Source organism: Hyaena hyaena, unplaced genomic scaffold (assembly GCF_003009895.1).
Source record: "Hyaena hyaena isolate Hyena2069 unplaced genomic scaffold, ASM300989v1 scaffold_47, whole genome shotgun sequence".
Classification (NCBI taxonomy): Eukaryota; Metazoa; Chordata; class Mammalia; order Carnivora; family Hyaenidae; genus Hyaena; species Hyaena hyaena.
The window spans coordinates 2827109-2840637 of record NW_024080679.1 but is presented as its reverse complement, the minus strand read 5'-3'; the positions used below and the strand labels follow the sequence as shown (position 1 = coordinate 2840637).

Sequence of the window (13529 nt, the reverse complement as noted above, 5' to 3'; positions counted from 1 at the left end):
TTCCTTCCTTCCTTCACTTTCCTTCCTTCCTTCCTTCCTTCCTTCCTTCCTTCCTTCCTTCCTCCCTCCCTCTCTCTCTTTCTTTTCTTTCTTTCCTTCCTTCCTTCCTTCCTTCCTTCCTTCCTTCCTTTCCTTTCCTTCCTTCCTTCCTTCCTTCCTTCCTTCCTTCCTTCCTTCCTTCCTTCCTCCCTCCCTCCCTCCCTCCCTCCCTCCCTTTCCCTTTCACCTGTTTTTGGTCCACTGTATCAAGAAAATGGCGAATTCATATTCTAAAGAAAAACTATTCATGATCTACAGGTTTGGGTCTCCCCCTCCCCCCCCCCCCACAAGATGAAACGAAAACTTAAAAGATTGCCGTATTTTGGATCTCTGTTGAGTTTTCTCCGTTTTAGTCAACTGAATGTTCACATGAATTTGAGTGCTGTGTTACTGTGTTTGTACCTGGGTGAGGAATTCGACGGCCACACGCCCTGCCCTCTCTTTGTTACGGCAGAGTGGACAGGAATAATTACCATCCACGTGAAGGAATCCGGGAAGGAACAGATACCACATTAAAGTATCTGTTATGTTGTAAATTCTGAGGTAACATGGAGTCATTGTAGAGAAAACTTTTGAAATTTGATATTATCCTCAAGTTAACAATGAAAGCCGTCTAGAATTATACACCAAGTAATACTTTAACCAAATCTAGAAAATAAATACTGATTATTGAAAATAAATCCAAACTGAATTGGGCTGATCCGATAGAGACACAAAAACCAACAGAAATCTTTTTACAGAAACTGCGAAAATTTTTCTCGCAAATGGGAAACTGCAATTCATAGCAAAATTGCTATTTCATTTTGGACCGTTGGTACTCACGAAGATCTTTTTTTTTTTTTAAAGTCATTTATTTATTTTGAGAGAAAGAGTCGGGGAGGGGCAGCAAGAGGGGCGGAGAGAGGATCCCAAGCAGGCTCTGCGCTCTCAACACCGAGTCCCATGTGGGGCTCAAACTCACGAACTGGGAGATTGTGACCCGAACCGAAGTCAGACCCTCAGCCAACAGAGCCACCCAGGCGTCCCTCACACAGACCATCTTGAGCCCACTGAGCATGGCGTTGGCTGGTGAAGGTCCTTTCCGTAGAGAGTGTATTCTGCAGCATGGGGTGCTGTTAGCAAGCAGGTCACCTCCTCTTCTTTGCTCCACAGGCACTGCCCAGACTCCAGGCGCACCTTTACGAAACGGTTGATGCTGGAGAAACACATCCAACTCATGCATGGTATTAAGGATCCTGACTTGAAAGAAATGACAGAAGCCACCAATGAGGAAGAAGCAGAAATAAAAGAAGATACCAAGGTCAAACATTGCAAATGTTCTCTTTACAGTGAGATTGTATTGACTTGCTTTTTGCCATTCATTCTCTTCATTTTAATTTTTCTGCAGTTACACAAGATTATGCCCAAAGCTTATAAAGTAATAGGTCAGCTCCCTGTATCCCCATTCTGGTCTTTTCATCTTGCTCCTAAAAGGTATTAAAGTTTTTCTATATCTTTCCAGAAACAGCTCGAGGGAGCTACATACATATAGAAATGATAAAATTTTATGTGGACACTCAAAATTGGCTCTTAGCCAGAAGGAGTGTGGAAAGCTAGATTCTTCTCTTGTTGGCAGTATGTCAGTTGTGAAAGGTACCTAATAAAAATTAAGAGATTCTCCTTAAGTTTGCTCCGTGATGGTAGAGATAAAATCCTAACTCTCTGCCTTGTTCTTAGGTCAGTGGCTAGTGAACTTGAATCAGACAGCAGTGTATATATAAACGTGTGTATGAGGCACATGTGTGGCAAGTGCGATCGGCAAGACAGCAGCTTAGACATTTAGGAGGTGTCTGCTGTCTTTGGCCCTGGGCTGTGTCCGGAAGGTACCTGGGTATCTGTGTGTGCGCGTGCAAGGAGTTGATCGTTGAGTAAAGCCTAATCAGAGCACAAGTCATACTAGCTTCTCATTAGTTTGTGATCTTTTCCCCTCTAGTGATGGGGGTGGCGTGGGGGTGGGGATGGGATTGAAGGATGTAGTGCAGGGGCAGCTCCAGGTCCCGGCCGTTTCTGAGTGGTGCCCTGTCAACAGGGCAGAAAAGATGGGCCGCAGAGCAGGGAGGAGGGAGTGTCCCTCTGGCTTGGGCTTCTGGCGAGCTGGAAAGGAGGGGATGTAGTGTGGCTCAGATTGAGACAGATGGGGACGCAAGGGGAAGAGCGCGCCAGGAAGCGGCGTGGGTGTGCGAGAACGCTGGGCTCCTGGGCCAGCGGGGGCTCCCGCAGCCCCCCATCTGGGTCTCGGGGAACGAGGGGCCCCGACGTTTCCCCCGCCTGCACCCTGCCTCCTGTCCCCCCGCGTGGTCACGGCTGGGCGCACCGGCCTCCCTGCTGTCCCCCAGGCCGGCGCCCTGTGCCTGGATGCCTGCCCGCAGCGCAGCAGGCCGCTGTTCAAGTGTCGCCGTCGCCGAGGCCATCTCTGACTGCATCCCCCAGTCACCCCCCTGCTTCCCGTCCCCACTCGGTGCGCTGCTTTTGTTTTCCCGGCCGCTGCTCGTACCGCGTCCTGCTCCACGGAGGCAGGGAATTTGCTGCTGGGCCAGGCGGCCGGAGCTGGTAGCTAGGAGCTCGGTTCCCACGTGTGGAGCGGCCGCGGGGGCCGCGGGGGTGGGGGGCAGACGGGCCGCCGTGGGAAACCCCGAGTCCCGGAGCTCACCCGCCGGCCCCCCGCGGGGCACAACGATTTTCACGCGTGTCGTCCGCTGTGTTCTCCCCCCTCCAAGGTTCCCAGCCCCAAGCGCAAGTTGGAAGAGCCCGCCCTGGAGTTCAGGCCTCCCCGGGGGGCGATCACCCAGCCGCTGAAGAAGCTGAAGATCAACGTGTTCAAGGTGCACAAGTGCGCCGTGTGCGGCTTCACCACCGAGAACCTGCTGCAGTTCCACGAGCACATCCCGCAGCACAAGTCGGACGGCTCCTCCCACCAGTGCCGCGAGTGCGGCCTCTGCTACACGTCGCACGTGTCGCTGTCCCGGCACCTGTTCATCGTGCACAAGCTCAAGGAGCCGCAGCCCGTGTCCAAGCAGAACGGGGCCGGCGAGGAGCAGCAGCAGGAGAACAAGCCCGGCCGAGAGGACGAGGCGCCCGACGGCGCGGTGTCCGAGCGGAAGTGCAAGGTGTGCGCCAAGACGTTCGAGACGGACGCTGCCTTAAACGCCCACATGCGGACCCACGGCATGGCCTTCATTAAGTCCAAAAGAGTGAGTTCCGCCGAGAAATAGCCACAGACCTTCCTGTAAGGCCGATCCCTGTCCACATTGGAATCAAAGAGACATTTTTGTTACAAAAAAGTTTGCAGTATAATAGAGTTAACAGTACTGTCTAGGCTGTTGCAATATATTCTCTTCCCGCGTCCCTTCCCTGCCGCGTCGTGGATCTCCTCCCCCTCCCCTCCTCCCCCTCCCCTCCTCCCCCTCCCCTCCTCCCCCTCCTCCCTCCTCCCTCTCCCTCCTCCCCCTCCTCCTCCTCGAGAAGTATGAACACAGTATTTGAGTTTCAAAGAGTTTGTATATATTTAAACGAATAACTTTTTATACTCTTTGTTACATGTTTGTATCAGTATTTAGTGGAAAATGTTTTGAGGTTCTCTTTTCTTTATTCGGTCTTGTTTTGTTTTGTTTTGTGGGTTTCTTTTTTGGGTTAGACTTTTTCTTTTTGTACCGTTTCTTTAAACACCGAGTTCTTAGTAACAGGGGCAGTTGCTGAATTCGAATAAACCATTTTGTATGTTACAGATTTGAATGGGTTAACTAATTACAAGGCCGAAATGATGCCTTTTTTTAGTGTTTTTAATTTTTAGACTTCACTACATAAATTGTAGGTATCGTGGGTCTCACAAACACTAGGGACTTTTAAGTGTCTTAGCGCTACCCTCAACGTGCCTGCTCTAAGCCCGCGAGTGCACCTGTCCCGTGCGACCACGCTCCGGCATCTGGCATTTTCTTCCAGGCCACGCCCGCCGGTGTTTAAAGCAGCCTGCAGGTAGCTTCCTTCCCAGTGATGGACAAAAACCGTGGGCCCGGTCTCTACAGGAAAGAGCGTGGATTTCCTCAGTTCCATTCTGGGACAGGGGAAGAAGGGCATTGCCGAGGGAACACCGGGGGCCGGTGGTTTTTCTGGGCAGATCTGCGAGGCTGGCTGAAAGAACACAGGAGACCAAGTCACAAAAGGGCTGGACTACTGTAAAAGTGACACGTAATGTAGTTAGACCAGTAGATTTCTAGAGTCGAGTTTTTGTCATGTAACTTATTAACTATTACAAAGACACAACTCAAAATATCAAGTATTTCTCTGGCTCTTGACAGGAAAAAAGAAAAAAAGATATCCCCGTTGACTTAACCCTTTGCTGTCTAAAGAGTTGGCGTTTCCTGTTCCGGGGTGCTACTGCCAGACATTCTGGTACTTGGAGTTGAGATGCACAACCTCCACCATCGACCTATCAATGCAGCAAACCCGCGTGTCGTGATTGGCCGTTCGATCACGCGCGGAGCCGCCCAGCTTCAGTTCGGTCATTTCAATAAGTCTCTTAATATCAGCAGTTCCGTTTTACTGATCGCACAGCAGGGGTGGGTACTCCTCTGTCCCTTCCGTTTATAGTTCTCTGGGAGAGTTCTATTTTTCAGTTGTCGTCGTCGTGTTTCCTTTGGCATTTTATATCTTGTATTTATCCCTAAACATGTTTTGTACTTTTTATTTTTAAGAAAAAGGAATTCCGTTTGTGTATATAGAGATACTTGCATGATATACTGTAGTCAACGTTCGGTTCCTCAAAAGGTCTTGCTGCTGTCCGGTGTTATGCACTACATCCATCATAACTGTATTAAACACATTTCATATGTAAATAAACATGGGACATTGGCCCTGGCGCTTCTGTGAGAGAGTTATTGATGGTGGGTCTCTGACATCCTCATGGAGTTTAGGAAGTGATTAATGGCAGGGACAGGACTACGGGAGATTCCAGAACTCCTCCCCCCTTGGAGGAACGGCATGTGCGTTCTCATTAGCACTCGGCTCTTCCATCGCCTTCTCGTTGACTCCCATCGATCTGTGGGTATGATGCAAGGGCGTGATTCAGTATTCCCACCCTTCAAGTCTGATTGCTGTTACTCATTCTCTTTATACTTGTATTGCTCTAAGCTGTATCCATAGCACTTTCCTGTGTTTCTGCATTTGAACCTTGCAATAAACCTGTGTGGTGGACCGCACGGGTCTCAACGGTCTAGTTTTACAGTTGAGGAAGCCGAGCTCCGATTCAGTTCTGTGCCTGAGCCCTCACAGCTGGTAAGTGGCTTTGCGTATTAGAACCCAGACGCTCTTGCTCTAAATCTTAGCGCTCGTTCTGTGTTTATGTACATATCGACAAATACTCATTTATGGAATAATAAAAAGTATGTGCAAAACATGACACTAGAAGTTTTGTTTGTGGCGCTATATGGCTTTCTTAAGATCGACAACTTTCTTAAGAAGTCTGTCTACTCTTAAATCCCCAGAAATGCTTGCTCATGTAAAGTTAGCGTCTATAAATACCTAGCTGGGCAACCAAGAAAGCTTCAAAAAATGTCCTGAGATCCAAAAGGAAGAAGCAATAGAAATTCAGAGTAGAACAGTTCCCAGGCTGTAGTCACGGGAGAGTGTCTGGATGACGCAGCCGGAGAGCAGACGGACCGGTGAGCTGAAGATGGGTCGTGAAGAAATGACCTGGAATAGAGCACGCAGGTAAGGAGATGGAATCTCTGGATGAGATTCGAAGTCCAGAAGGACAAAATAACAAGATTCACAGGAGTTCCAGAAAGGGGGAACAGAACTGGGGAGGGCCTCTGTGGAAAATTCTTGGGGGTCACATGGTGAACGCTGAGCAGAAGAAGCCCACAGTGGGACTTGTGAGTTCTTCCCAGTCTTCCTTAGCAGTAGATCTGGAGGCGGCTGTGGATGGGAATGCGTTTGGGAACCAGGATACATTCAGACCAAAGGCAGAAATAGGGGGCCTGCTCCGTGAATTCCTCAGAAGCCCGTTTCCTCTGTGGGGTAGGGAGGCGGAGCTGAGGCTTATGGGATAGGCTCAGGCCACCTTGACGGAAGGGCTTGTGCTCTAATCACGGATATCTGCACGGGGCGGTGCTATAACCAGACTGGGCGGTGGCAGTGTTTAGGACGGGTGGTGGAGGAGTGGATCAATCAGGACAGGTGAGATTATGCTGTGGTTACAACCGCAAGGCTTAGGTCTTGGTCACCTTTGAAGTCCGTTGTGGGCTGACTGGAGACATTGCTCCAGATCTTGTCCGCTTATCCCACTGTCACAAAAGTTGCCGGTTCCTGTGGCAAAGGGAAAGTGCAGCTAAATGCTCCGGCCCAGAAGTGACAGATGTTCTTCACAGCTCATTGGCCAAAACCAGTCACACGGTCTCACCTCCTCACAAGGAGGCTGGAAGTACACTCCTACCACGTGCTCATAAGATGGGAGGCTGCACGAGCGACCACCAAGGACCGACGTTTACATTGGTATAGACATGGTGCCAGTCCAGCCATCATCCTGAGGACTTAGCCCAGGGTGCCCAGGGTGGTGAGGGTCCGCCTGGAAGGAAGCTGTGCTTATCGGTGGCATTTCAGCAGTAGCACCAAGAGTATTCCGTGCCGTGGAACACAAGTGAGGAAGCAGGAGTCTGACTTAAGTATTTCTTTCAAGGTTTAGATTACTTAAATAGAAATATGGAAGCCCAAATTACAGCTGGTTTATGGGAACGTTTGCACTTTAGATATACGTGCAAGATCCGTTTTTGTCGGAACGTGTGGTTGGATGGTTTTATTTGATCAATAATTGAGTAACAGTAATACATAAAGAAGCCTGCCAACAAGGTGACGAAGACTCCTAAAATGAGAGCAAGGATGTCCACTTAGACTTCGTGGCGTAGGCCACTTCTCCCTCCCAAACACGCTCCTGCCCCAGGAAGTATTCCAGAGAACGACTGTTCCCCCTCAAAGCTCTGGTGGGCGCTTCTCCAGGCCAGGGGGCTAGTGAGTTCTGTCCTAGGGTCTTTGACCAACAGGGGAATTTACCTTACCGTTGGAAACTTTGGCCAAGATAAACGTATTGTTTCACAGTAATACATTCATCATTCTGTGAGCACTGGTCTTTTGTTTTTAGAGAGAGCAGGGGAGAGGGGCAGAGGGAGAGAGAGAGAATCCCAAGCAGGCTCTACACGCTGTGAGGAGCCCGACACAAGGCTCCATCCCACGGCCCTGGGATCATGACCTGAACCAAAACCAAGAGTTGGGTGCTCAACGGACTGAGCCACCCAGGCGCCTTTTTCTTTTTCCCTTTTGACATCCAAGCAGAAAGGGGGGCGGGGAAGAAAATGCAGTTGAAGAACTTCGTAAAATAAAATATGACTCAGTGGGACCATTCAACTATCCAAAGAATGGTCTGAAAATACAGAGGGATGTGCTGACTGTGGAAGCTGCTTGTGCCGTTTATACATGTTACACGAGTCCACGCTCCCCTGGGAATCAGATGCTGTAAGGGTCCCATATTGGAGCTCTTTGTCCTAAGTGTACATTTTCTAAATAAGAACCTCGGGTTGTTACCTTAAAAACTTGGCTCCTGAGGTGCCTGGGTGGCTCAGTTGGTTAAGTGTTCGACTTTACTCAGGTCATGATCTCACAGTTTTTGAGTCTGGAGCCTGCTTCGGATTCTGTGTCTCCCTCTCTCTCTGCTCCCCACCCCCCATTCGCATGCTCTCGCGCGCTCTCTCTCTCTCAAAAATAAATTTAAAAAAAATTGGCTCCTAATCTGCTCAATTCACTCTTTGCTTAAATGGACCCTTGAATGTTCTTGTTTACTCTGAGTTTCTTTTTGCAGTTAGGAAGCTCCTATCCCTACAGAGTTCCTTGTAAACTTCTGGAATAGGACAGTGTGCACTTAGATCTTTGCAAAGAGCCTCTCTTTCTTGTGCCAGAAGCTTCTGGACTAGCCAGTACTAATTCCATCATCACCAGCACCCCCAAACCTCTTATTTTGAATAGCCCAGCCTTGGACCACATGACTTGGCTAAGAGGCTGAATCTGAAATTTGGCTACTGTCAGTTTTCCCTGTAAAACAGAACATTCTCTTTTCACATCCGTTTTTCCCTCCTACTGTCCCAATAGATTTTGGTGACCATTTTAGCAGACTCAATACATTGGATGATAAAGCTGTCACCATCTTAGCCTGTGTTTTTCTGGGAGTTTGCTCATTTCTATTCACTGTCTTTATTGGAAAGGTAGATCTCGGAGTGCCAGGCACTAGGTCCTTTATGAATTAAGCTCTCAGCAGGACACAAACAGCACACTGAGAAAAGTTTAACTTCAGAGAAGTTAAGGAAGGGATTAGCACAGAGGGTGGGCTATATAACAAGTGAAATGGAGGCACCCAGGGACTTAGCAGTGGTGGGGTGCCCTTACCACCCTCAGGTCTGCTGAGCAGGGCCCCGTCTAGAGCCATGGAACAGGGTCTGCGATCAGAGCCATGGTGAAGCGAGGAGGGTGTGGGATGGAAATTCTAGGAAAGCTGTTGCCACACAAAGATTTCCTGCCATCACCTCCCACTGCCAAAGCCAAATAAAAGCTAGAGGACAGAAAGCCCCAGTAATCTGTACTATCAGCATGCGGGGCACAGAGCGGGACAGAGAAGGATGCAGGACGGATCTGGGGTATGGAAACATTATGGTGATCAGACACCTAGCACAAGCTTTCAGAAATGCCTGCTCTGTGCTTCTTTTATTGTCTACATGCATTTTGTACCCTGTAGGCTGGCTATTAGCTGCAACAGGCTACTTTGGGTTCCACACTGACTTTTTCTAATTACTTTTCCAGGTTTATCCTGGAATTATACCCTTTCCTTAGTGATTATTTTTACCTAAGGAAACAGAATAGCGTTTCCCAGAAAATATTCTTTGCTAGTTTCCAAATTCAATTTACGAGGTTAGCTCTGACTCATAAAACAGCGCTATTTATAATGTGTCCCAGTATTTAAGGGAACTGATTATTCAATTTGCTTCGCTGTTTTGTCACAGGCTGCTTTTTCTCGAGCTTTCCTTACAGTTATAATTGTAAATTACACTACATGGCAGTTCTGTTTTTAAACACAGTCCTTAGCAAGACGATGTATTTGTCGGGGGGGGGAGGGGGAGGGGCTCCATAATTACAGCCCACTGCATCCCACCTCCAACTCAGTTCCAGAAAGTGTGGGTTTAGTCCAAGAGTCATTTTCTGGCCTTCATGTCAGGTCAAGCCAAGTTTAATTTGGTTGGGTATTTCTGGATAATAAGCATCTTTTTTTTTTTTTTTTTTTTTTAAGAGCAAGGCAAACACAGATCTGCTGACCAGAGAGGGTGGCATGATGTCAGAAGCAAGTGGAGCCGCATATGTCAAAGGCAGTGACCCAATCTTGGAAAGGGTAAAAGATGTGTCTCTAGGTAGGGATAATAGACATTTATCTTGGTTTCATCACTTCCCCATCGACCCCTTTCCAGGGTGGGAGAGGCTGCCGTGGCTTGAGTCTCAGCAAGAGATGGGTCTTCCCTCCCTCTCTGGAAACCGCAAGGTCACCCTCCCCCCAAACATCAGGCACCAAATGGCCGCCACCTGACGAAAACGATGCTTCTGCTTTGTTGACCAAGCGAAAGACACAGAGGAGCAGGGACGCGTGCAGTGTCCTCACTCTGGTGGCATGGCGGCAGTGGCGTTCCTCAGTGTCGCTTTTTACCGGGGAACCAGTCCGCCTTGAGGCAGCTGCTGAATTGTTTTGGATCCGGGCAGTGCTAACATCGTGCTGGGACATTTTCAAAGCCTAGACTCTCGCTTCCCTCTGAGTAAGACACCATCAAAGCAATGTGACAGTATCATCATATTAGAAGAGACTTAAACAGAAAGGCGTGCCTGTCCGTGGCCGTGAGGCCCCAGCAGACCTTCCCTCCCCACATTCCCGTCACCACACCAACCTCGTCTCCTGCCTCACTTCCCTTGCTCCCCAGTTCCTGCGGCGCCCTGTTCGCGTGCTTTTCCCAGGGCCTAGCACTGGCTGTTCCCTCTGCCTGGCATGCCCTTCCCTCAGTCATTATTTCCACACGTGCCTTTTCCTTTCTTTCCGGTTTGTTCAGAAGTCACTTTCTCAGAGAGAAAAGTAGGGGGGAGGGCAGAGGCAGAGGGGGACAGAGGATCTGAAGTGGGTTCTGTGCTGACAGCAGGGAGTCTGATGCGGGGCTCGAACTAATGAACTGTGAGATCGTGACCTGAGCTGGAGTCGGAAGCTCAACTGACTGAGCCACCCAGGCGCCCCTTAAAATCATTTCAGATGGTCTTATTGCTAAATGATCCACATGATTAAAATGTGGATGTGGGGGTATCTAGGTGGCTGAATTGGTTAAGCTTCTGGCTTTGACTCAGGCCAGGATCTCACGGTTCTTGGGTTCAAGCCCCGCATTGGGCTCCGTGCTGTCAGCGCAGAACCTCCTTTGGATCCTCTGTCCCTCTTTCTCTCTGCCCCTCTCCCACTTCTTCTGTCCCCCTCTCTCTCTTTCAAAAACAAACAAACAGGGGCGCCTGGGTGGCTTAGTCGGTTAAGCGTCCGACTTTCCGACTTTCGCTTAGGTCATGATCTCGCGGTTTGTGGGTTCGAGCCCCGCGTCGGGCTCTGTGCTGACTGCCAGCTCGGAGCCTGGAGCCTGTTTCAGTCTGTGATTCCCTCTCTCTCTGACCCTCCCCTGCTCACGCTGTCTCTCTCTCCTATAAATAAATAAAACATTAAAAAAAAAAAAAAACAAACATTAAAAAATATGGATGTGTGTTCTGCTCATTATATTTTTCCCCCAGTCGATAAAAGATGGAGTATTTAACACAATTCCAAGAGCAACACCCTTCCTAGATTGCATGACTGTAGACCAGCATGTGGACAAGTTGGAAATCAATTCCTGTGTCAGAGATTTTTCTGTTCAGTGATTCTTAAATGTCCAAATGACCTAAACTTCTGGTGTCATCCGGCCTCATCCACCACCCTTATTTGGAAATGTAGGACGATAGTTAAGCCAGGAGATAGGTTTGGAAGGGAGAGCTCTAATACTAACTCTCATTGTTTATGACTCGAGCTCTCATTTAATCCTAGAAAACAACTGCTTGAGGCAGGTTGATTTTACAACTTCACAGATGGGGAAACTGAAGTAGTTCATCACTGACCCCTTGTTTCTGGTGCCAAATTAGGTCCCCTTTTTAGTAGAAGTTGCTGCTTTCTCTGTATCGCTCCAGGTTGACTGTTATCTTTCATTTATTTTGCATTGAGCTTTCAATTTCTACTTCAATTTGAGAACAACTTCAGAGGTGCATAGTAACAAACCAACACATTGATGGCAGACAATAGTTTTGAAGGAAGGCTCAGAGGGTTTCAAGGTCAGAGATTACCTTCAAGGTCATTGTATAAGGACCGTGTGATGCTGGATCTCTAACACCGCATCCAGTGTCCATCCAATACTTGAACATTTCCAAGGCTGGAGACTTCTACACTGTATGAAAGAGTCCAGTTCATCTTTGGGGAGTTTTGGCCACTAGAAAGTTCTTCCTTATTGTTTTAAGACTGTCCCTTTGTAATATGGATCTAATGATCGATGTTTTCAAGAAACAAATTTTTTAAAAGATTGTATTTTAAAGCTTATTTATTTTGAGAGAGGTAAAGCATGCACATGAGCAGGGTGGGGCAGAGAGAGGGAGAGAGAGAGAGTGTCCCAAACAGGCTCCTCTCTATCAGCACCGAGCCTGACACGGGTTTTGAACCCACAACCTGAGCTGAAATCAAGAGCCAGCCACTTAACTGACTGAGCCACCCAAGAGCCCCTCTCCTAGTACTTTAAATGTATTAAAAAATTTTTTAATGTTTATTTATTTTTGAGAGAGAGAGAGAGAGAGAGAGTGAGCTGGGGGGGAGCAGAGAGAGAACGACACACACAGAGAATCCAAAGCAGGCTCCAGGCTCTGAGCTGTCAGCACAGCACCGGATGCAGGTCTCGAACCCATGAACCATGAGACCATGACCTGAGTTGAAGTCAGGTGCTCAACAGACTGAGCCACCCAGATGCACCTCCTAGTACTTTAAATGTATTATTTAAATCTCCCATCTGAGGCTGCTTCTGATTCTGTGTGTCTCTCTCTGTCCCTCCCCCACTCTCTGTCTCTCAAAAATGAACAAATGTTAAAAAAAAACCTTTTTTTGAATAAAGAACACCTTTCTGGAAAGAGAATATTCACACCACGAGAAATCACGATCCACACATTCGCTGTCTTCTTCAAGTAGGTGAGCATGACTGCCGTGGTCTTCTGTCCTCCCCAGGGTGTGTGCTAAGCCCCATACGAGGATGCAGGAGCTTCTTCATCCTCCTGGAAAGCCGACTCTTTCCGCAGGGGGCTCATCACGCCCCCTCCTACATCACGTTCAAATCCACCAGACATGTTCACGGATGCATATAATATCCAGATGATCGCGAGGAAGCCCTTCTTTGCTTCTCATTTATCCGAATGTTTTACAGGTTGGATTCGTAATCATTCTTGGAAAAAACCCGCCTATTGCTGCTTCACATTGTCAGTAAAGTTTTTAAACCCAGAGATATACACAAGCTGTCCAGCCGGGGCAAATCTAGCATCGCCATGCTAGCTGGCAGCATTAATCTGCACAGCGAAAGGAAGCCAGGTGGTCAGCGGCCCCCATGTCCACGGTGCGAGGTTAGTGAACAATAACAAGTTGTGTGTAAATCGGTTTCCATGGTTTGTTCATCTCAGCTGCTTTGCAGGTGGCCGAGGACACACAACTTGCCGCTGCGTGTTAAGGAGTGAGCAGTGTCACAAATTTCCACCGTATCATAGACTAGTGTTTCATAAATATAAGCCTCTTTTTCTAAGAGGGGAGTTTTATCCTGACAGGTTAAGGGACCATGATGATCCTGACTTTATTATTTTGTCTTCTGTCTTTTCAGTTTCAATTACCTTTTGTGTTTCCCGCAGAAAACATTTCTCTCAAATGCATGCAAGACACTGAGGAATTCCTTTCCGATTTGAATTCGGTGGAGCCCAAAGAATACTCTCTGAGAAGTAAGTAGGTTTTTCTGTCCTATTGGGTAGGTAAACACAGAGCGATCTGAGGTTTGTGCTGGGAGGATCTCGAAAAACTCTTGATCATTAAAAACAGAACCCAACATGGAAGACAAGATCATCCTTACTTTACAGATTCTTGATTCCAGGAATCAAGGAGGGAGGAGGAATTTTTATTGCATGATTGCACTAGAGGAAATGGTGTTTAATTCTAGCCAGAAGGGATCTCATGAGGACCAGCATGTTAGATGAGAATTGTTTATAAGTTGTAAGTTGCTGTGCTGTTACTATTATTTGAAGCTGGTAGCATTTTGCTGTCATGGGAGATAACTTTATTTCTTTTCCTAGATGTTTAG

General features: G+C 47.9%; 2 protein-coding genes across 11 annotated transcripts in view; both read left to right on the top strand.

The window, feature by feature from the left end:
* Window positions 1-4934, top strand: part of ZNF532 (zinc finger protein 532) — a 107139-nt gene extending 102205 nt beyond the window's left edge. For all 10 annotated transcript variants that reach the window (XM_039230501.1, XM_039230502.1, XM_039230495.1 and 7 more), the window contains 2 exons: window positions 1192-1339; window positions 2796-4934. In XM_039230501.1, coding sequence (XP_039086432.1) covers window positions 1192-1339; window positions 2796-3290 — 643 coding nt within the window. In that variant the 3' untranslated portion in view covers window positions 3291-4934. The remainder of the gene's footprint in view (window positions 1-1191; window positions 1340-2795) is intronic.
* A 7798-nt stretch (window positions 4935-12732) lies between these two features.
* The window catches only part of LOC120230793 (O-acyltransferase like protein), a 64413-nt gene continuing 63616 nt past the window's right edge, over window positions 12733-13529 (top strand). Inside the window, exons 1-2 of the mRNA XM_039230534.1 lie at window positions 12733-12807; window positions 13059-13173. Of these exons, the coding sequence (XP_039086465.1) occupies window positions 12733-12807; window positions 13059-13173 (190 nt within the window). The remainder of the gene's footprint in view (window positions 12808-13058; window positions 13174-13529) is intronic.